Source organism: Oryx dammah, unplaced genomic scaffold (genome assembly GCF_014754425.2).
Source record: "Oryx dammah isolate SB20612 unplaced genomic scaffold, SCBI_Odam_1.1 HiC_scaffold_1, whole genome shotgun sequence".
NCBI lineage: Eukaryota > Metazoa > Chordata > Mammalia > Artiodactyla > Bovidae > Oryx > Oryx dammah.
The window spans coordinates 26991528-27016533 of record NW_024070185.1 but is presented as its reverse complement, the minus strand read 5'-3'; the positions used below and the strand labels follow the sequence as shown (position 1 = coordinate 27016533).

Below are 25006 nucleotides of genomic sequence, written 5' to 3'. Positions count from 1 at the left end.
CAGTTTTTATCTTATTACAGATAACTTTGAAACAAAAAAATGCCCAAAATATTCACTTCATGAGCTAAGTCCATTTTTTTTCCTTAGAAATTAAAATAATCTTAATACAGGAAAAATATCTCTAGGCCTTAGAAGTATAAAATTCTGCAGTTTTAACTGGACAAACTTTTACCTGTATTAAGACAAATACTGGCTTAATGTGTATATTGAGACTAGTATTCCTTAAAACTGTTGGCTTCGAGAGAGATCATGTCAAGAAGTGTCTTCCTTACATTGGCATATACACACATGTACACACACACTGAATCAGCATTGCTGATGAACTATAGGTCAGGAAAATAAACATGTAAATTAAACATGTACAGTACACATTTTAGGATTTACACATAGTTTCAACTTAAGTTTATACAATATTTATACAAACTAAAACATAATCCTGAAGGAGGAAAAAAAAACCATGTAAACTTATACCCTCTTTAGATGCTTTCCAAAAATGCAGAGGAGGTAAGCATTTAATAACCATGACAGGAAGAAAAACGAGGCAGTTGCCAATTACATCAAAACCAAAAAACAAAGAAAACATACAAAATAAAATAACTACACTTTTTAAAATTGTGATTTTCTCCTTTCATTGTACTACTGTTTAGTAAATAGTATAATTAACATTACCTCATACAGCAGCCATAAAGCATAAATTATTTCCCTATATTTCTACTCTTTCCATAGTCACTGATGCTCACTTTCACACGTATATAAACACAGATACACACAAAAGCGATTTTTATGCAGCCAGAGAGTGAAACAGCTGGATCAAAGACATCATAATGGTTTAGCTGCACAAGTTTCTCTCTCTGAGCAATTTCAAATTATTTTCCCAATTTTGATCCACCATTTATATAATTTATTTTATTTGTTTTTTAGCTAAAATGCTTTGCACAACTTAAAGTCTCCTTAGATTCAAATCTACTTGGAAATGGGCTAGTGCCAAAGAAGCAATCTAACACCATCTATGTGGTTCAATGGCCATTTATCAATTGATCATTATCTCTATCTGGTTTTATTAACTCTTTTCTAGCTAGAGGGAGACCTAAACCAACCTCCCCTTTCAAAACACACACACACACAGAGACCACGACCTCCAGTAACAAGAAAACCCTGAAGATGATATCTAATTTTTAAAGTAGAGAACAAGTTATTTGGTCCTAAGGTCAGTGAAAACATACTCTGTATTCCAACCACGAAAAGAGTCACCCAGGCAGGGATGTGCTTCAGAAACAGACCTCTCAAGGCACCCGGCAGTGGCAAGCCAAAGAATATCTCTGGGAGGAAATGAACTTTTTAACTTGCAAGAATGGGAAATTGCACATAAAGAGTTGCTTATTGGGCTTGTGTTGATTGCATTTAAATCCCAGCTTACTGTATCAGCAGTAATCAGGGTCCCTCTACAGGATATGTCAAAATACACCTTATTCAAATGCATTTATCCTATCTAGAACTGTGTGATACAACTGTTCACTAGCTAAAGGCTACAAAACTCTGGCTCTCTGTACTACCTTTCGCAGATGTATTTCTAAACTTGTCGTAGGTCTCCAGTCTGGTAAACTGGTTTCTTTCCTTCTTCACCAACACTTTAAAAATCAAATTAACTCAATGAAAGTATTTAGTTCTCATGAACTCCTTACAAACAAAGTAGGTTTCCATAAGAGAAAGTAATTGCAGTATTTTTTTTTTTTTTGAGAGAGAGAGAGAGAAGCAATACCCATTTCCTAACCTCCATCTGCTTAAAATCCCAGTGTACAGTCACACTTTCTTGCTGTGCGGAGGCTAATATCATACTAACTCTTGCTTTGTGTGGGTCTGATGGAGGCTTTTGAAAAGCAAAGACGTGTCTGGGAGGGAGGCACCAGGGAACTTCCCTCCCTCGCTTGAGCACAGTCCAAGATGAAAGTTTCTGGGCTGTTTCCCTTCGCTTCCTCTCCCCCTCGCTCCCCCTCGGAGCCGCAGAGCCAGCGATTGTGCAAGAAGAGCCGGGCGCGCGGGGCGCGTAGGTACCACCAAGCGCACGGTACACGGTCCGAGCCGCGGGCTCCGCTGATTAACGAGCAGCCGCCGGCGGCCTTGGGCGGACACGTCGACCCTCCCCGCAGAGCCAGCGGCGGTGCAGCCAGCCGGCCCGAGGACGGCTCTGGGGAGGACGCCAAGGCTGCCGAAGTGTGAGTGCACCGGCCGGCGGGTGGGCGAGCGGGCGGGAGCTGAGCGGGAGCGGCGGGAGCGCAGGGCCAGCGCACAAGAAGCGGCGGCGGCAGCAGCGGCGGAGGAGCTGCGACCGGCCAGCGGCTCAGCCCGTCGCGCACGCCGTTCCACCCGCGCCCCTCGGCGGCGCTGCCAGCGGCTCCCACGCAGCCTCCTCTCCCCGGCCGGGGTCGGAGTCAAGCCGCTTCTAGCCCAGGGAAGTCCGTCGGGCAGGGCCGAGGGGCCCCTGTATTTCATGGCCGTGGGGTTGGCAAACCTTACTCTTGAGATAGCAGTCACTTGGATGAAGTGATTAACGCAGACAGATAACATGTCCTGGGTGGGGGGCGGGGGTCGGTGGGGGGGCTTTTTATTATTATTATTTAACAGAAAACAAAGAAATAAGTCTTCCCCTGACCCTGGCTGGACTGTGAAACTTTGCCACAAATGCCTTTCCTTTCTTTTACTTCAGTATCCTTTCCCCCTTTTCTTTTAAGGAGCCCTCAGGGAAGCCGAGAAGTAACCTTGCTCGTTCCAGTAACAGTTATGACAAAACAGAGCCCAGACTACGAAGTGATCAAGATTTCAAAAATGTTTAGAAAGGAAAATACCAGAAGCAAAAGTACACATAACAATTCAAGGTTTCCTTTAAAAAAAAAAAAAAAAAGTAACTTACCTGTTGGGACATTCTGAATAAGAGGTTAGTATCAGCGTTTTGCCATGTTCCCATGAACCCTGGTTCAGCTGGAGTCGCTCTGGTTCCGAACTGCATGGAGTTGTCAGTACAGGAGTCTCTTAAAGTCAAGTCTCTTGCCCTCTTTGGCTCTCTGTCTCTCTGTGTCTCTCTTTCTCTCACATCCACTTCTGCCTCTTCTGACTGAAAAGTGAAGGTGGATTTTTGAGCCTCTTGGCAGCCGGTAGCAGGAGTGTAGTGTAGTTAAGAAGCTGGCTGAACTGTGCATCTCATTTGGGAAGGGGGAGATCTGGGGGAGGGAGGGGGTCAGAGCTTCTTTCGCACCTTCCACACAGACACCCCTATCATTCATGCATAGACTGCGACTCCCTGAGCTCGCCTTCGCTCGGTTTAACAGCTGCCTGTCAGGTGTGCAGGCAGCACTGGAGACCCAACCATCAGCTTCAAACTCTCAGCCACTGCATGTCATTGGATAGTAGAGCTGAGAGTCAACTGCACTGTTCCACTGTCAGGCACCGAATGACACCCTACACTAACCCCTCTCCAGACCCACGGAGAGAGAGATACACGCTCATGCACACTCCAAGCAGCACTGCCATCAGGGATGGTCCACGGGGCAAGGAGAGGCTGGGGCCCTTCCCAGGGAATTTTTCCCAACAATGCTTTCGGGTATAGCTTGCAGTATCTGACATCAGTCTTTGCTTTAACATTTGTAAACTACTAGGCTTGAAAACATTTTTTTTTGCCCCTAATTACACTGGAAGAAAGAGAAATACTCAGCTGTAAGAGAATGTGAAGTTGGCTTAGATGTTGTCTAAATGTTAGCTCCTAAAAGAAATAGTATGTGCTGGGCTATTTATAATCACATATAAACTCCTGGAGAAAATAATATACATAGTGATGTGACCTTACACTCTAAAAAGTATATAAATAAACCTAGTAGGTTTTTGAACATAGAAGATGCACAATAAACATTTGCAAAATAAATACACACTATTTACTATACAGTTCCCTCGGGGCATTAATTACTCAATTGGATGTTAAACAATAAGAAACTGAATGGAAAAGGAAAAAAGTGTACCTTTTCTTAAAGCTCAATAAGTAGAAAAAAAAAAATCCTTTGTTAAAGTTCCTGGATGAAGCTTCTACAATATCCTTTCAAATCATAAAAAAGAAAAAGATGAAGAAAAAAAGCCTGTCCCATTTCAGGCAAAAAGTAATGAATATAAAAATTCCATTTTTCATTCAAGATCTCTATAGGAAATTCTATAACATTTTCCAGCCTGATGAAATATAACCTCGATAGCATGTCATATTTTTAATTAAACCCAGTTTAAACCAAAACATCTATTTATTAGATCGTATTTATCTACTTTATTTATGGAAAAGCAGAACTGAACAAAATGCACTGTACATAAACAGTAACTCCAAAATGGAAAGCTAAATTCATGTCGTCTCATAAAAGTAGTCAGCAGGAAAAAGCCATCCCTCCTAAACTTAAAATGTAAGGCACATTAATCTTCAACCACCTACAAATACTGAGGACAAATGTACCACTCTCCTTGCTCCTTCTTAACTCAAGAATAACAATAAACCTTACTCTCTGAAACAACAAAAGAAACAGAAAAGAGCTTCAATGGCAGCTCGGTGTCATTAGTGGACAATGAGAAAAGATGAGAAAACGTGCACTGTGTTGACACAAATGTGCCTTCCCCTCTAGAACCGCCATCTCCTGAAAGCTTTTCTGTTAAACTTCCCTCCGGTTCACCACCATTAAGCACAAAAAAGTCTCAAAAGCAGCAAATTCAATATCTGAAGAGAAACAAACAAGAACCCGAAGAATTGTTGCCTTAAAATATATTAAGTCCACCTGTGGTCAATAAAAATATTCTGGAGGGGGGGGAAGGCAGAAAAACCCTATGAGTCAATTGTCAACAGTGACTGTACCTTTACAGCTAGCTATTACCCACTTAAACTCCCTCTAAAATTTGCTAGCCTCTTGATTTCTGAAGTGGCACTCAGTGCCTCAGTCAAGCTGCCTGCTCAGCTCCTGACCTTCCCACTAATGGCTGTTATTTGTGGGAGGCTTAAGGACACTGTCAATAGCAAGCTTCCTCCTCGCTCCTTGCAGGCTCTGTTGTATCGCTTTGCCTGTGTGCTCTCTCTTGCCTGCCTCTGGCTCTCCAGCTCTCACCCTCTCGGCTCCCACTCCTTCCTTCCTCTCTCCTTCACTCCCTCTTCTTCTTTTTCCAGCCCCCACCCCTCCTTTCTTTCAGTGCTATGGTCCTCTCCTTTCCCAAGTATCCCCCTCCCCACCAACCACACACACACACACACACACACACACACTAACAACACAAAAATCAACTGGCATGCAGCAGCAAGCACCTGCAGTAATAGACTCTTTTATTAAAACTGTTATTCTGCAAGACTTGAAATTCCCCATGGACCGGGCCATGTCAAAGCCGATATAATTAACTAGAGGCTCAGCAACGGATCAATTACCAGACAAGCAAGTGATAGTGAAATCAATGAAAGATCATCAGCCACATTATCAGTGTTGCAACTCATTAGGGCAAAACTGAGAAATGTGCTCAAAGCGAGCCCAAGCAAGGTGGCATTACAAAACAAAGGGCTAATTTGGAGACCCTGCTGTGAACAATCTGTAACAGAATTAGCCTTTTTTCCCCCTAAACTGCACAACTCTGTAACTAAATGTGACAGACTGAGAGAAGCAGTTTATTAAGACACCAACCCCAAGTTTATTTAGTTCATAAACTCTCTCCTAGAAAATCAATACAGTCTGTACAGGGTTATTAGGCTGACTAGCTAATACATCCAAATCTGGTCTCCCTGGCTGACAAAATGCTACCCAGCCTAGGGAAACTGAGCTCTTTCAGAGGGCAAAGCTTGGGTTGCCCTACATGAAACAAGTTTACAGTGTAAGTAACTAGTAGCTGGCATGTAACTACTGCCAAGGCACATGCCTCAAAAGCACCAGTTATCTAAGTTGGTTTTTTTTTTTTTCTACTAAGAATCTATCATGCAATTCTGCACCTGCTAAATGGATTTGATCAAACAAAATTTTAACTTGTTTGTAAGAACAGTCTACAAAGAAGACAAGCTTTCATATGATAAGAGGTAACAATTAACCCTGACTTACCAAGAAGTGAATGAACAGGTAAACGAAAACAAAAACCTCAGGCATAAACACATACTGTGCTTTGCAGATTTTAGGTTTCAAACAATCATTTTTAAATCAAATCCTCAAAATACAAATTTGACTCCTCTAGAAACCTCCAAAATGCTTGATTTGAACTGGTCACTTACTTCCACACAGAAACACAGCATACAGAGTCCTCAATTCTAGGATAATCTTTTGTCTAGCAATCAGGACATGTATAAGGACAGAGATACAAAAAAAATACACACCCACAAGGCACAAACATGACTTTTGAGTTTGTCTACTGGCTATATAGTTTGCAGATTGTAAACTAACTGTCTACAATCATTTGTATTAAAATTACTTAAAACTAGGGGGGGGAGTAGAGGCAGGCATCACTTAAACAGGTTTCTGCTGTCCTGATCCATGTATTTCCACTGAAAGAATCACAAATACTAACGGCTATATGTTGGCTTTCCCACTCTTACTGGGAGTGAGAGACAAACCATGGGAAGAAATACACCAGTTAGGTCTAAATGGCACCCAAGTTAGTAAAGACACTGTGAGAATGTGAATATCTCCATCTCATCACAATATGCAGCGGAAATACACTTACACAAAAGTAAGAAACTCAGATGCAGTTTACAATACTAAAGTAAACTGGAGAACTGAAGAAAACAACAAAAAAACAATAGTTTTGGGAAGTGATTTCTTATGTTTAAGATGTTTTCACATTTAAAATATCCCAACAAAAGGATTATACTATAAGCATGACTTCAGTGTATGGGCTCTAAGATACTAAATCCTAAACTTAAAAAAAAAGAAATTCTTCATTCTCACAAGACTTTAATAAAATCCAACTTATAGATTCCTGTAAACAAACATTTGCCCCCTAACTTCTGAGCTGGCATTTACCAAGTATCTCATAGCTCATGTTTTTGAGTAATCTATGAAAAAATTAAATATATATATATTCTAAACCTATACTATAGATACCAATAGTAATCAAAAGTTGCAATTACAAAGAAATTTTAGTTTTTAAAACCTTTTTGCATATAACTACATACTGTGCATGTACCCTCAATGAGATCCAATTAGTTACAAAGAATTTGCATTTCAGTTAGTGTGGGATAACAAGACTACAGGGAGGCACAATGCAATTCCACCAGCAGAGTTAGAAAGTGTGTTCTCTCTCTTGTTAGCTCTGTAAGCAATAATTCCCACAACCGACTATTTTAAATGTTACTGATCTTTTCAATATTTGGGTATTGAGATGGGTTAGATTTTTCCCTCCATTTCAAAAAAAAAAAATCACATGTTGGTACAAATATTAGCCACAATGAGCACCTTGAAGAAACAAACGAGCTAAGAATTTTGTTTTGCATGTTTGTATGTGCGATTTTTTGGGGGGCGAGGGGAGGGATACTGTTTGTTTTCTTTTTAATATTCATTATTAATTTCTTTGAAAACACATTGCTTTCTTAAAATAAGTTCCATAAGTGAAGGTAAGGAAGTATCACTGAGACAGTTCTAGAATGTAAATATATGTGGTTTTGCGATAAAGGCATGCATTTAGTACACAGAGAAAGTACTCAAGGATTTTCCTTTTTTCAGCTATGTTTCCAGCAATGTAAATCCTAGGCAAATATCAAATAAATGTACGATTTATAGACACAGTTTAACAAGCATCTCTAGGACTTCCGCTGGTTCACGGAACAATACCTGTAATTCCCTGGGTTCAGTTCAGCAGCTGTTAACAGATTCTGTAATCTGTAATGACAGTAAACTGGCCTTTGCTCTTCTTTTATGCACTATTCATTTTCAAGGCTTGGTTAAGTACAGAGCTGGGTTAAAGATCAGTGGTTTTCCATGTGACACACACTGGTATTCATCTAATGGCTTGTCAAGACAAAACTGTCCTGTTCTTGCCAAAATAATAAAAATGACGCTCCGCATCGCATGACAATCAGCACTTCCTCGTGGTAAAACAACTCAAGCTTTTGTACTTCACTTATTTTATAGAGAAAAAAAATTCTTAAGTAATTGGCTATCCAAACCTATCTGCAGAATTAGGCTGCCCTTCTCAAAGGAGTTTTTTATAATGTTATGACCTCTCAACCCTCAATGTGTAAACTAGTTTCTAATCAAATAAGACTTCAGAGTATAAAAAGAATGCTGAAGCTACAAATTCGTATAGCATTAACGTATATAACTTAATATATGCAAATTATGCAGAAGCAGCAGGCTGGGCCCAGTCACAGAGGTGGGGGTAACCAATTGAGGAAATGTCATTTTTCCTGAGAACAAAGTATGGGACTTGCTTTGCAACATCTGTTGGGCTGTGTGAAATGCTAACAGATGTCTTAAGTGAAAAAAAGGAAAAAGAATTAATAAAGGAAACCTCCTCTGAACAGATAATCCACCCAAATTTCCATATTCTGGAGAAAAAAAGTTGACAGCAACCTTTTTCCCCTGTGAGACCTGCCATCCCTACCTTATTGTGCAGTTTCATTTTCTATGTGAGGCTAAGGGGGAAAATTTTTTGATTCATTATCAAGAATAGAGATAACGTAAAAACAATAATTTCCACTGAGGTTTTCCCTTTGTGAATAATTATATCATAATCTAAGCTGCCTGTTTTCTCTTGAGTCACATAGGTCATTTGATGGGAGGACAGTGAAAATTCATCCCCCTCTAAAAAAAGAAAAAAAGCACAGAGAAAAGATGAACTATTACTCTGCCCGCATGTTACGGGGGAAGAAGGGAAGAAGATTAAAAAGGAGCTCATAAGGTATGTTAGTTGCTCAATCATGTCTGACTCTTTTCGAACCCATAGGCTGTACCCTGACAGGCTCTTCTGTCCATGCAAACCTCCAGACAAAATACTGGAGTGGGTTGCCATTCCCTTCTCCAGGAGATCTTCCCAACCCAAGGATCAAACCCAAGTCTCCTGCACTGCAAGTGGATTCTTTACTATGTGAGCCACCGGGAGTTTGGATATGAACACATCTCCTGGAAAATCCCATAGACAGACGAGCCTGGTAGGCTGCAGTCCATGGGGTCACAAAGAGTCAGACATGGAGTGAGCAACTTCACGTCACTACACTTGAAGAGGCCCATCTTCACAAATAAGATTCATCCATCACACCTACATCTCTCTGTCTCCACTGGCTCCTAATTTCCTCCCATTACCAGCCTTGTAAGAGTTGAAGTACCTCTCTTTCAACAGCCAAGGGCTCTACAGAAGTCTGATGATCATGAAGAAACATTTTGGATTCTACTAGTTGGACTCTTTTTCCTTTTTTTAATAAGTCGCTCAGTTGTGTCGGACTCTTTACGACCCCATCATGGAATTCTCCAGGTCAGAATACTGGAGTGGGTAGCCTTTCCCTTCTCCAGGGGATCTTCCCAACCCAGGGATTGAACCCAGGTCTCCCGCATTGCATATGGATTCTTTACCAGCTGAGCCACAAGGGAAGTCCTGGATTCCTGCATTTAAATTTTGAGGAAATCAGAAAACTTTTTTCAGATTATCATTCATGTATTAATTTACTGGATGATCTAGGTAAACTTGAATGCAGTTGCCTTTAAATATAGATTTAAATGATGAAGCATGTCTGCCAACTACTGAATCTAACCCTGTGTCTGCTCCTTATGAATGTACTGAACTATGCACCTGTATTCTTCAATAAATCTTTCTCTTTGGAGACAACAATCTTATTACTTATTCTCTAAAAACTTGGGACATAAATTTGGGTTAACAGCTCATGGATTAACTAATTCAAAATGCAGTTCAAGATCTTTACAGATTCAAATGAAGGAAGAGAAAAAAACAGTCTGCCCCCTTGGACTGCCAGTCTCAATCACTGGCCCCTCTCTGCTCTATGAGTCTGTGTTAAAATTGTACATGTTATGTCCTATTTACAACTATGCCCTCACTAGATGGCTCTGGCAGCCTGGACTGGGCATTTCAACATATAGAAACCTCAGCCAGGAGAGCCAGTGAAGATCTCGGGACAAGAAAGGCAGGTGTGCCTTTGGGTTTTCGTGAGCCTGGTTTTTGCCAAAGCAGCGTGGGTACTAAACCATGCTCTGGTGTTTACTCACACGAATATCACATTAGAGCACATGACCAGAAAATAACAACAATAACTGTTGACCCAAAAAAATTGATCACTTGCACTGAGGGAAAAGCTTGTACACTGAAAAAGCAGCACTGTGTGATCTCAGACTATGGGGAAGACAAGCCTCCTAAAATGAAGTTTGAACAGGGCAGAGATTTAAGTAACTTTCGGCAGTGGTAGGCACATCTCCCATTAGCAAATGCTACCTAAGCACCTCATCTTTCCCTTGCAAAAGGGAGAAACCATTCTGGTTGACACTTGTCTCAGTACCAATTGGCACAATCCGTGTGATACAGCATCTGCTGACAGCCTAATCAGGGGCTCGATTTCAGGGAAACACAGCAAGGATGTGTTTTCAGGGACATGTCCAAATGCCATAATCCCTTGATACACTATAAAAAAATAAAAATAAAGAGAACTTGGACAGGGTGTGGTGGATGAGGTAGTTTATAAGATGTTAGGGAAATGATGAATCCTTAGAATCAGGCTATTTGCAGATCCAAAAGCATCTGAGGTCAGCATGAATCTCAGCCTTCAAGGGAAAAAAAAAATATATCAAACATGTTACCTACCCTGTTTGGACTTAAAGACAGAAAAATGAGTTTATTCATCTTTTTTCAGCTACAGACAGTGACAATGGCTTCTTCCTACCATAACCTGAAGTTCGTGTTTTATGAGAAAGTCTAGAGGAAAATGACAAGTAACATGTTTCCTTAAACAAGCATACAGCAGGCAATTATTTTTGTATGACCAGGAAGAGCTGTAAAGATAGTGCTAATTTCTCTATTTACTTCCTTCTAATTTCTCTATTTACTTCCTTCTAAAGTCTGAAGGCCTCCCCAGACAGCCATTTTGTTGAAAGATGATGCTGTGAAAGTGCTGCACTCAATATGCCAGCAAATTTGGAAAACTCAGCAGTGGCCACAGGACTGGAAAAGGTCAGTTTTCATTCCAATCCCAAAGAAAGGCAATGCAAAAGAATGCTCAAACTACCACACAATTGCACTCATCTCACATGCTAGTAAAGTAATGCTCAAAATTCTCCAAGCCAGGCTTCAGCAATACTTGAACCATGAACTTCCAGCTGTTCAAGCTGGATTTAGAAAAGGCAGAGGAACCAGACATCAAATTGCCAACATCCGCTGGATCATGGAAAAAGCAAGAGAGTTCCAGAAAAACATCTATTTCTGCTTTATTGACTATGCCAAAGCCTTTGACTGTGTGGATCATAATCAACTGTGGAAAATTCTGCAACAGATGGGAATCCCAGACCACCTAACCTGCCTCTTGAGAAATCTGTATGCAGGTCAGGAAGCAAGTTAGAACTGGACATGGAACAACAGACTGGTTCCAAATAGGAAAAGGAGTAGGTCAAGGCTGTATATTGTCACCCTGCTTCTTTAACTTATATGCAGAGTACATCATGAGAAACACTGGGCTGGAACAAGCACAGGCTGGAATCAAGATTGCCGGGAGAAATATCAATAACCTCAGATATGCAGATGACACCACCCTTATGGCAGAAAGTGAAGAGGAGCTAAAAAGCCTCTTGATGAAAGTAAAAGAGGAGAGTGAAAAAGTTGGCTTAAACCTCAACATTCAAAAAATGAAGATCATGGCATCTGGTCCCATCACTTCATAGGAAATAGATGGGGAAACAGCAGAAACAGTGTCAGAGTTTATTTTGGGGGGCTCCAAAATCACTGCAGATGGTGACTGCAGCCATGAAATTAAAAGACGCTTACTCCTTGGAAGAAAAGTTATGACCAATCTAGATAGTATATTCAAAAGCAGAAACATTACTTTGCCGACTAAGGTCTGTCTAGTCAAGACTATGGTTTTTCCTGTGGTCATGTATGGATGTGAGAGTTGGACTGTGAAGAAGGCTGAGAGCCGAAGAATTGATGCTTTTGAACTGTGGTGTTGGAGAAGACTCTTGAGAGTCCCTTGGACTGCAAGGAGATCCAACCAGTCCATTCTGAAGGAGATCAACCCTGGGATTTCTTTGGAAGGAATGACACTAAAGCTGAAGCTCCAGTCCTTTGGCCACCTCATGCGAAGAGTTGACTCATTGGAAAAGACTGATGCTGGGAGGGATTGGGGGCAGGAGGAGAAGGGGATGACAGAGGATGAGATGGCTGGATGGCATCACTGACTCGATGGACATGAGTCTGAGTGAACTCTGGGAGTTGGTGATGGACAGGGAGGCCTGGCGTGCTGTGATTCATGGGGTCGCAAAGAGTCAGACACGACTGAACTGAACTGAAAGTCCGAAGACCTGAGAAACTGGCAGCCCCAGTGAAGTTATCATAATAATAGTTCAAATTACTGTCCTGAAGGAAGATTGAGACTGACAGACACCCAGTTAACCCAACTCTTGCTTTCAGAGCTGTCACAGAATAAAGCAACTATGCTGAAGGTATCCTCTTACATGAAATTCACAAACCTAAAAAATTAGTGTAAAAATTAAAAAATTTTGAAGTTTCATAAATTTCAGAAAAAAGAGGCTCTATCATGTATGTACATATTTAAATGAAAACATGGTAAAACAAAGCAAATTTGAATGCACCTGAAGACTGTCTTCAAAATTAAGGAACTCGGTGCTAGAAACTCATTAACAGCATATTAAAAACAGAAAGAATTAATGGTTAACTGAGTTCTGAAAAGTGATATGACATTTGGTGAGCAGTAATGTTTGTAAGGGACTGCAAGGAGATCCAACCATTCCATTCTGAAGGAGATCAGCCCTGGGATTTCTTTGGAAGGAATGATGCTAAAGCTGAAACTCCAGTACTTTGACCACCTCATGCAAAAGACTGATGCTGGGAGGGATTGGGGGCAGGAGGAGAAGGGGACGACCGAGGATGAGATGGCTGGATGGCATTACCGACTCGATGGGCATGAGTTTGGGTGAACTCCGGGAGTTGGTGATGGACAGGGAGGCCTGGCATGCTGTGATTCATGGGGTCGCAAAGAGTCAGACACGACTGAGCGACTGAACTAAACTGAATGTTTATAAGGTGGGGCTTCCCTTGGTGGCTCAGCAGTAAAGAATCTGCCTGCAAGGCAGGAAACCTGGGTTTGATCCCTAGGTCAGAAAGAACCCCTGGAGGAGGGTATGGCAACTCACTCTAGGACTCTTGCCTAGAGAATCCCACGGACAGAGGAGCCTGGTGGGCTGCAGTCCACAGGATCGCAGAGTTGGACACCACTCAAGCGACTAAGCAGCAGCAGCAGTGTCAATAAGAGGCACAAGGAAAGCCTCTGAGGGCCAGGTAATGTCTGGTGCATGCATGCATGCTGAGCTGCTTCAGTCCTGTCTGACTCTTTGGGACTACTTTGGGACTACTGTCTGACTACTGCCATTCACAGTAGCAGTAGTAAACTGTCAGACCTAAAGTATACCACCAGTACAGAAAAGTGTACAAACCATATGGGTATACAGGTTGGTGAATTTTCACAAAGTGATCCTACTCAGAACCACCAATTAGATGGAGATACAGGACATTGGGGCTTCCCAGTTAAATGGTACTACTACTGAAAATGGTGAAAACAATAACTGAGAAATATGTAAAAGAAAGGGAAAAAAGGAGAAAAAAAAATAAGGGGGGAGTAGGAGAGAAAAGGGATGAGGCCAAAGAAAGGAGATACTTGATCATATTCACAAACCATTCACGTAACTGCCACTAAATGTACAGCTAGCAATGGCTTTTTTGAAGATAGAAATGTGACCGTGAAGTAAATACCTGAGTTTCACAAAATAAGTATGACTCTGAAAGCCAGTAAAAGGGAGGGAGGCAGAATACTTGTGTGTGCATTAACTTATCTAGGTGATGCAAGAATGGGAGTATATCCAAGAGGCTTAAACACACCTCAACTTGAGAAGCATCAACCCCACAATAGGGGAACCTGAAACATGCTTGCCCACCTCGCTCATTGAGCCTGTCCTCTGACTTGTAATTATGGCTATTTGGAGTGGACATCGAGCATGCCTATTGAGAGATTGGGGAGAAAATTACACATCCTCTACAGACAGTATTATTTGGAGACACTGAGTACATGAAAACTTATTGAAAAAAACTGGAAATAAATTCCTCTAACCACCTAAACACATTTTAAGAGTTAAAAGTCTTCAAGGCTGACAGCATCCAGCAATCAAATAAACAAATCCTGGAGAGAACAGAAGTAACTCATTGGGAAAAGCTGAATAATTTGCTAATTGATAAGTCATATACTTCTTTTGCCCTGACTAGCTCAGTTTCTAGCTCCCTTTTCTTCCACATGTTATTAAGACACACATTTTCAACTAAGTATTTTTAGCCACTGTTAGGGAATACTGATCAAAGCACTACTTGCCAAATACAAGGTGTGTGGAACATGAAAGTTAAGACACAGACCCTATTCATGAGAAGTTTATAATCTAGTACAAGAGATAAGCCAGCATGCTTATCTGGCTAAGCAACCTTAACGAAACACAGAACATCTTAAGAGAGATAGTGGCAAAGGGTATAGGACTTAACAAAAGGAAATTCCTTCTAGCTGGTGTGGGAGGAGAAAGTTTCCAAGCAGAGGCAGCAATTCGCACTGGAACTTAACTGACAGTATTCCTAGAAAAGTGGTCCAGTTGAACTGGCAAGTACGGTGGGATCTGTGTAGAATGATGAAGAATGAAAGGGGTGGACAGGTCAACGGGAACTATTATACTGAAAAGGGTCTGGTATGCCACTAGGCCATGCAAGCCCAGTCACTCAGTCATATCTGACTCTTTGGGACCCCACAGACTGTAGCCCACCAGGCTCTTCTGTCCAGGGGGTTATCCAGGCAAGAATACTGGAGTGGGTTGCCATTTCCTCCTCCAGGGGATCTTCCCAATCTGGGGATCTTCACAATCTGGGGATCTTCACAATCCAGGGATCGAACCCACATCTTCTGCACTGGCAGGCAGATTCTTTACCATTCAGCTACGTGGGAAGGCTACACCCCTTGGAAGAGATGCTATTTATCCCATCATCCATCAACAGTAAAGACTGCTGAAAGCATCTCACCAGCAGCACAGTGTGATCATTACTATACTGGAAGAAGATTTATCCAGCAACAGCCTGACAGACAGATGGACTGAAGTGTGAAAAGACAGAAGTGAAGACATCAATTAGGAAGCTGCTATAACAATCTGGGTAAAAAGGCTACAGGTAATAAGCCTGGAGAAAAAAGAGCAAGATGCAACATGGAGGTAAAAACCCAGGGGACAAGAATGATAACATGTGTAACAAAGGGAAAGAGTCAAAGATGACACAAAAGCCCTGAAATTCTGAGCATGGGAAAACAGTAGCACTCTCAACAGACATGGGAGTGAACAAGTTGGAGGGAATATACAGTAAGCTCAGTTTGAGAAAACAGTTGATCATCTGGTGTCTAGGCAATTAGAAACATTCAGAAAATAGGTTGACACCACAGTGATCAGATCTGAGAGTCATCAACAGAGAAGTGACCCAAAAGGTAAAAGAAAGTGGCCACGGTAAGCATCTTGGGATGCTTATTGTGGAAGAAGATGCTTATTGTGGGATGGCTACTGTGGGAGAAGACAGAAGGAACAACATCAACAGGGGTATTGTGATTGTTCTATATTCTCAATGTCAAGAGAAATCAGCATTCAGAGAGGTTTAAATATTCTAAGAAACCACACTACTTCCTTTAGAGTACAGTAAAGCCAAGTGTCAAGATTGCTGGGATAAATATCAATAACCTCAGATATGCAGATGACACCACCCTTATGGCAGAAAGTGAAGAGGAACTAAAAAGCCTCTTGATCAAAGTGAAAGAGGGGAGTGAAAATGCTGGCTTAAAGCTCAACATTCAGAAAATTAAGATCAAGGCATCTGGTCTGACCACTTCATGGCAAATAGATGGGGAAACAGCAGAAACAGTGTCAGAGTTTATTTTGGGGGGCTCCAAAATCACTGCAGATGGTGACTGCAGCCATGAAATTAAAAGACGCTTACTCTTTGGAAGAAAAGTTATGACCAACCTAGATAGCATATTGAAAAGCAGAAACATTACTTTGCTGACTAAGGTCCGTCTAGTCAAGGCGATGGTTTTTCCAGGGGTCGTGTATGGATGTGAGAGTTGAACTGTGAAGAAATCTGAGTGCCGAAGAATTGATGCTTCTGAACTGTGGTGTTGAAGAAGACTCTTGAGAGTCCCTTGGACTGCAAGGAGTTCCAACCAGTCCATTCTGAAGGAGATCAGCCCTGGGATTTCTTTGGAAGGAACGATGCTAAAGCTGAAACTCCAGTACTCTGGCCACCTCACGCGAAGAGTTGACTCTGGAAAAGATCCTGATGCTGGGAGGGATTAGGGGCAGGAGAAGAAGGGGACGACCGAGGATGAGATGGCTGGATGGCGTCACCGACTCAACAGGCATGAGTTTGGGTGAACTCCAGGAGTTGGTGATGGACAGGGAGGCCTGGCATGCTGCAATTCATGGGGTCGCAAAGAGTCAGACACGACTGAGCGACTGAACTGAACTGAAAGCCAAGTGTAGTAATAAGTAGTAGTAAATGTAGTAAGAGCAAAACAAAGTACATAGGGATGATAAATACCAAAGTCAGAATCCTGCTTTAGGCTAGGAGGGCGGGTCTTGGACTGAGGAAATGGCAGTGGGTACAATGTAATTATAGGGCTTCCCAAGTGGTGCTAGTGGTAAAGAACCCGCCTGCCAATGCAGACAGACATAAGAGATGTGGGCTCAATCCCTGGGTCGGGAAGATCCCCTAGAGAAGGAAATGGCAACCCACTTCAGTATTCTTGTCTGGAGAATCCCATGGACAGAGGAGTCTGGTGGGCTGCGGTCCATAGGGTCGCACAGAGTTGGACACAAAGTCGCACAAAGCAACTGAGCACACACACACACAATGTAACTGGGATGGTAACCAGGGGCTGAGATGTATTCGTACATTATTAGTTCTTAAGCTTAAGGAAATGGGTGTTCATCATACCATTCCTCATACATATTTGTAGTTGCAATGTTATATTCTGTATTGTAAGAGAGATGTCTTCATGGGCAAATAGGTATAGAAATTATGTAATCTAGACTGGAAAGAAGAAGTAGAAAACAGAAACTATTCCATGGAGAAATTTTGCAAAGAAAGCAAGTAAAGTAAGAGAAAGTGGTCTGAGAGTCCACAGGGCTTGGGAGAAGTTAGTGGTGTTCCTGTGTAGATGGTTTGTTTTTCACTATGGGAGGTGAGGGGAAGAGTCTATTACAGGCAAAGGGGATGAAACCAAGGGAAAAGAAGATACTGAAGATCTAAGCCAGAGGGAAAATCATATAAAAAGGGTTTTAGGAGAGCATGTGATCAAGAGCACAAATGAATAGGGTACCCCTAGACTTCCCTGGTGATTTAATGGCTGAGATGCCGCAGTCCCGATGCAGGGGGCCTGGGTTCACTCTCTGGTCAGGGAACTAGATCACACTTGCAGCAACGAAGAGTTCACATGCCACAGCTAAAAAGCCCACATACAGCAACTAAGACCTGGCACAGCCAAAGAAATATTTTTTTAAAAAGGAGGAGAAAAAAAAAAATTTTTTTTTTTTCCAGAAAACAAAAGGTAAGAGAAAAAAATTCTGTGGTGGAAAAAAAAAAATACACACACACACATATATATCAAAAGAGGTCATGTAAAACGCTGATTTCCTGTCCATCTCCTCCACTAAACTGTATAGTTGTTGAAAGAGTTTTATCTATTGTTGGGAAGCCAGGGCCCACCAGAGTGCTTAACACATAGTAAATGCTCAGTAAATGATAGCTACACAAAGGATATGATCATCTCAGAAAAGATGAGGGCGTTAGCTGAGAGAGACGGGGCAGGAAAACACCAAGGACTGACGAGAAAGGAGAGAGTAACATGAAACTCTGAACTGGTGAAGGATAAAAGCAATGGCAAACTGCAGAAAGGACTCAGCTTTGTTTCCTTCAAAACTGTGACAAGTTACAAGCAAGCAGACTGGGTTCAAGAAAATATAGCTCCCATTTCTCATCTGGGAAGTGAAATGCTTAGAACCAGCAAGGCGATCTTAATACAAAACTGAAAAATGCCTTGTTCCAAACGTACCAACACTAACTTGCGAGAATACACCTACATCTTTGCCTTATAGCATTCTTATAGGATTTAGTTCTGATCAAGATTTGAAAAAAATTGTTTAATTTTTATTTAGGTGTCTCCAATTCTAAGTGTTTACCACCTGCGTTTTTTTAAACACTTATGAGCTAACTAATGAAATTCCCCAAAGCAAACAAAAATCAAAAAATGTTATGCTTTCTCTGGATATATGCCCAGGAGTGGGATTCCTGAGCCATATGGTAGCTCTATTTTTAGTTTATGCAGTCTCCATACTGTTCTCCATAGTGGCTGTACCAGTTTACATTCCCGCCAAGAAAAGATACACGGATTCCAATGTTCACTGCGGCACTATTCACAATAGCCAGGACATGCAAGCAACCTAAATATCCATCAACAGAGGGATGGATAAAGAAGATATGGTACATACATACAATGGAATATTACTCAGCCATAAAAGAAGAAGGAAATAATGCCTTTTGCTGGAACATGGATGGACCTAGAGATTGTCATACTGAGTGAAGTCACAGAAAGGCAAATATCATATATCACTTATATACAGAATCTAACAAGGTACAAATGAACTTATTTACAAATCAGAAATATAGATGCGCATGTAGAAAATAAACTTAAGGTTACCAGGGGATAAGGAAGGGGAGAGACAAACTGGAAGACTGGGATTGACATATACACACCACTATAAAAACAGATGAACGAATAAGGACCTACAGTATAGCACCGGGAACTCTACTCAGTACCCTGTAACGATCTATACGGGAAAAGAAACTGAGAAAGAGCGTATATGTGTATATGTATCAACAGATTCACTTTGTTGTTACCGTGGAAATTAACACAACATTGTAAATCAAGTAAATGCCAATAAAAATATGTTCTTAAAAAAGCGAGGCTGTGTCACATCTGTGACCTGAATGAAGGGCTGGAAGATGTGGAATAACGTCACTTGATTAGCAAACACAAGAGGAGGCTGAGGGGAGCACCTCTTCCTGCGATCGGTATTCAGAGCTGCAACCATGGGCCAAAGCCCCCCAGCTCTCTGCACCGTCAGTCTCCAGGCACTCTCAGAACAGAATCCCTCTAGAGAACAGGGAAATACTGAGTCACCTGGCCAACCTGTGCCACCGCCAAACAGTCACCTCAGGGACCTGGACAAAGACATTCATCGGCTGTGCTGACAGCCACTCCAACCCGCCCTCCTAACCTAGTCCTTTCTGGGGGGACCACTGTCTAAGCAACCTGTCATAGGGCTTTATAAAGCAGCATTAATACTGTGGGCCAAAATGAGATTGATCTTTGAGCTTCGTGGCCTCCTGTTGTCAACAGTGCATTATAAAGCCAATACTAAATACTTTATAAACAGGTCTCCCTACAGTGTATTAGACAAACAGTGCATACTTCATGCCCCATTGCTGGTAGCCACATATCCATCAGACGAATAAATTATTTATTAGGTGCTCAGAAGTGCAATAAGAGTCAATAAACTAACTTCTAAATACTTACAAGCTACTATTTCATTGGAAATTGCACCTGAACGAAGAAGACCAACCCACCCCTGAACGGGGCATGGGCGCTTTCTGGCCATCTCATGTGCCCTGTTAGAAAGAAGCACAGGCCACATGCGCGAGACGGGACACATATTTCTGGGACCGGAAAACCGTCTTGGTTAATGAATTTACAAAAAGAGCACCACCCAACCCTATGCTCGTTTTCTTTCTTTTCCATATAGTCTTCTCCGATCCTGCCAACCTTGGTGACAACTCAGGGAAATTAAAATTGGTGGGAACATTTCACCCTGAGTCAGACCCAATGACAACCACCACCACTCAAGCTTGGCATCGGACATCTCCAAAGAAACTAACCAATGGCTTGCATGTACCAAGCTCTCTGCTACATGCACAGCATAGAATTTGGGACTCACAAATCTCAGGCTTAGAGTGGCACTTTTTTTTTTTCCAATTTTCAGTTCAAGGTCCCAAGACTGTAGCCACCCGATGATACAGTCCCTCGTGCCCAGTCCAGTATCATCAGTTCTCTCTTTCCAGGTTCCACCTCTCTGAAAGAAAATGACCTTATGTTCAAGAATGTATTTCAGTCCTTCAAGAAGGAATTTCTTCAGCTGGGAGTTATTTCCCAAACTATCAGAGGCGTGGACCTTTGTGTAGCATTGTGGATGCCATGGTTTCACATGCTGGCCACATTAATACTGGAGAGCAAGCATCTGTAACCCACAGCTGAGTGTGCTCCAGCCCCAAAGCACCCGCAAGGCTGATGCCAATGCAAACCACTCTTCCCATCCCACATCTGAACCACACTGGTTTTCTCCAGGAGCCAGAGGCTAAGATACAGTGCTGAAAATGAAGATTCTTGGGTTCTTTCCATTCACATGATGGATATAGAGTATTGAGAAGAATATAGCCAGGGGGACTGGCTCTTTTTCTTCTCTCCCCTTCCATACTAAATGAATAAACCATCAAGAGGTTTACAGTGTCTAATGGTGTTCCAAAATATCCCAAGGGGAAAATCCAAATGGATAAATAGAGAGATGTCTACACACAAGTTTTGGTCTTTCTTCTTAAAGTTTTACCCCCATGTTTTTTGTTGTTGTTGTTTTAGGTGCTAAGTTGTGTCAAACTCTTTTGAGACCCCATGGACTCTAGCCCACCAAGCTTCTTTGTCCATGGGATTTCCCAGCCAAGAATACTGGAGTGGGTTGCCTTTCCTTCCTGACACAGGGATCGAACCCACATCTCCTGCACTGCAAGTAAATCCTTTACCATTGAGACACCTGGGAAGCCCTTTACCCTCATAAGCTGGCATTTTTAAGGTTGGAAAATATTTAACATGGGTAGGAAAAGTAAGTGGAAATAAAGAAGAAACATGGAAGAGACCTCCACTTTCTCACTGTCTCAAAGAGACCACCTTGAGTCCTAGAAATAATGAAAGAGATGATGTAAAAATGTAAGACAAGACTAATTTCTGGCATTGCTTTTACTACTACAACAACTACAGCTAAGATGATTATTCTTATTAATGAGCTTGGTGTGTAGATAAACTATCAAAGATGCAGTCTCTGACCTCAAGTACTTATCTCTGTCTTTTGGGATTTACCCCTCCTGCTACATTTACTTTTATTCTTCATACCCTTGCCCAGAGGAAGTGATCATCACTCAGGGCTTGGAGCACTTCCATGGGTGGGGTTTAAATATGGCAACAAAAAGGGAGGGAACTTTTGCCCTTGGGCAAAGACACTGTCCTTGCCCAAGAGCTCAAGATGTCTAGTTTGTGACAAAAAAGAAATAGAAACTCCCTGTGAAATTTTGATGCTGGCCTCACTGAGCTCTATCAGGAAAATCAGATAAAGTATGAAAGTATTCCAGGGCTCTATCATATCAAGCAGGGCATCCACACAACTCTATCAGGGCATATAAATGAGCTAATATTAGATAACAGTCGTGATCCACTCTTTATACTTAGCTATTTGTGTTCTGTGTGCTTATAAAGCTGGTCAGAGATATCCACAATCAGTTGTCCCCAAGTGGTTCTGCAGTCAGATTACATAGGTGTGAATACCTATGGAACCTTTTAATAATCACGTGACCTTGGCAAGTTACTTATTAGTTTTCCGAAGCCAAAATTCCTCATCTGTGAAAAAGAAATAATACTAGCTCACCAAAGTGCTATGAAAATTAAGCATTTTGATTAGTGCCAAAGGTCTAGCTGAGTGCCTGGCATTTAAGTACTCAATAAATATTAGGTGCTGCATATATACGTATGAAAAGAGATTCCTAACCAGAAGCCCTCCGGCCAAGTTTGTTTTGCTTGGCTCCCTTCAGAGTGTGTATGGGTGTGCAAGTATGTTTAATTCATAGTCAATATGCTTTAAAAAAATCAAGAAATTTTAAATGAAAACTATGGATTCCCAGCTTTTGGGAACAGGGCAAGTATCAAGGAACTAAAGACAGAGCAGTCAGTAGAAATCTGTGTTCCTTCACGGCAAAAGTCCACCCGGGTGGAGCAGAAACCACTCTCTTTTGTGCTCGCAGATGGGCATCCTGATAGCTCAATTGGTAAAGAATCTGCCTGCAATGCAGGAGACCCCGGTTCGATTCCTGAGTTGGAAGATCTGCTGGAAAAGGGGTAGGCTGCCCACTCCAGTATTCTTGGGCTTCCCTGGTGGCTCAGCTGGTAAAGAATATACCTGCAATGCAGGAGCGCTGGGTTCAGTTCCTGGGGAGAGAAGATCTGCTGGAGAAGGGAAAGGCTACCCATTCCAGCATTCTGGCCTGGAGAATTCCATGGACTGTATAGTCCATGGGGTCGCAAACAGTCAGAAACAACTGGATGATTTTCCCAACCCAGGGGTTGAAACTGTGTCTCTTCCATCTCCTGCATTGATAGGTGGATTCTTTACCCCTGCGCCACTTGAGAAGTCCTAATACTAAATTATAAGACCACAACAAAAGACATTTAGAAAACTGATCTACTCCCATTGCTTTGCTATACAAACAGGGAAACTGAGGCAAAGTAACAAAATAAGCTGCAGGCAGGCTGAACTGTTTTTGAAGACCTGCATTTCCCAAACTACTTTTACATCAAGTTTAAAGCAGAGGTCAAGAGGACTGAGAATCCAGTAGTATACCAGGCCACTCAGTTGACTTGTGAGAACTAACCATTAAACTTTTACAAATTTTACAAGCCAGTTGACTTTACATTGGAAACTCACACCAGCAAAAGGGACAGATCAGAGCTCCCCTACCCCCATGAACTAGCTGTGAAACATATACAGACACATCACTGCTTAAGACTCTGACACTTGGCTGTTGAGCACCTTCACAAGGCACACGTGTACTTCATTCTAAAGATGTGGTGATTTTGGTGACGAATATGAATAGAACCAAACCAAACCCTTAAGAGTTACAGAACAAAACAAATCTACGCCTAGGTTTGGAGTACTTAGTATGTCCAAGGCTTTGTGATATTAAGTTTTCTTATATCTTCAGTAAGTTTTCTAGAAGTTAAAATTACAGTAAGATCTCAGCATCCAGGGCTCATAGGAAATTAATTGTTCTTGATAGGCAAAGAATCTGGGGGGTGTTACTTTATATTTATTGAGCACCTGTTGTGTGCCAGGTACCGTGGAAAGCATAAAGTATTTTTTCATATGTTCTTCACAGATCCTATGAGATAGATCTTATTATTCTCATTTTACCAATAAGGAAACTGAAACTAAGAAAGTTGACTCACTTGGCCAAGGTCTTAAATTAAGTGTCAAAGTTGGGATTCAAAACCAAGTTGGTCTAGTTTCAAAAAATGTGCTCATCTCCATACCCTGCACTGCCTCTCTGGTTTCTACCATTTTAGACAAGAATTCTTTGAAAGCATGCTACATATTCAGTGTATACTTTTTTAAACAGGACACATCTTTCTTGATAATCAAAAATTTTCATCTGAACATTAAATTAATATGTAGTGATACTTTTACAGTTTCTAAGGGTGAAAGGAGCACTGATTGATGTTTTTCCTGCTCGGTTTTTAAATTTTAAAATCTATCATTTGTCCTTTTGTAGTTAGTTGCGATTACTACTTGCATCTCTAATATCTGCCACCTCCCTACTTCTAGGACTTGCAGTTTGACTTTACTAGAAGCCCTACCAAAGGAACATTAAGCAATAGCTAAGGTGAAATAACACTGGAAAAAGGAGCAGTCCTCCCTACTCCGTCCTTTCATATTCCCAGGCTTCAGTGGCCCGCAGTCAACCATGGTCAGAAAACATTAAAAGACCAGTTCCAAAAAGAAACAATTCATAAGCTTGAAACTGCACACCATTCTGAAGAGCATGATGAAATCTCTCGCCCGACTGCTCAGTCCTGTTTGGGAGGTGAGTCACACCTTTGTCCAGTGCATTCAGCCCACTGGTCACTTAGTAACCACCTGGGTTATCTCAGTGACTCTCGTGCTATCAGGGTGCTCATGTTTAAGTCATCCTTATTTTACTCGGTAGCCACCTGAGTTATCACAGCGACTCTTGCACCATCAGTGTGCTCCTATTTAAGCTGTCCTTAGTTTACTTACTGAGGGCCCCAAAGCATGAGAGTGGTGATGCTGGCAATTCAGATATGTGATAGAGAAGCTTTAAATAAGCTTCCTGTGCATAGAAAGGTGAAAATTCTTGTCTTAATAAGGGGAAAATATCATATGCCGAGGTTGCTAAGATCTACGGTAAGAATGAATCTTCTATCCGTAAAACTGTGAATAAAGAAAAAGAAATTTGAGCTAATTTTGCTACCACATTCCTAAACTACCATTAAGGTCTAGGGTATTACAGGCTTAGCCAAGATGGAAAAGACATTAAATTTGTACATATATATTGGGTTGGCCAAAAAGTTCAGTTGGGTTTTTCTGTTACATCTGATAGAAAAACCCAAACAAACTTATTGGCAAACCCAATATTTTGAGAGTAAAGAGACTCCATTCATATAACTTGTTATAGTACACTGCTGTAATTATTTATTATTAGTTACTGTTGTCAATCTCTTATTGTGTCTTATTTATCAACTAAACTTTATCAGAGGTATGTGTGTACAGGAAAAAACAAGGTATACATAGGGTCCCATAGTATCCAGCATTTCAGGCATCCACTGGGGTCTTGGAATATA

The 25006-nt window shown here is 41.5% G+C and overlaps 1 protein-coding gene across 3 annotated transcripts in view; it reads right to left on the bottom strand.

Annotated features, from left to right (window-relative positions):
- Positions 1-25006, bottom strand: part of BNC2 (basonuclin 2) — a 480757-nt gene that overhangs the window by 318147 nt on the left and 137604 nt on the right. For all 3 annotated transcript variants that reach the window (XM_040237854.1, XM_040237863.1, XM_040237881.1), the window contains exon 2: positions 2909-3109. In XM_040237854.1, the coding sequence (XP_040093788.1) occupies positions 2909-3109 (201 nt within the window). The remainder of the gene's footprint in view (positions 1-2908; positions 3110-25006) is intronic.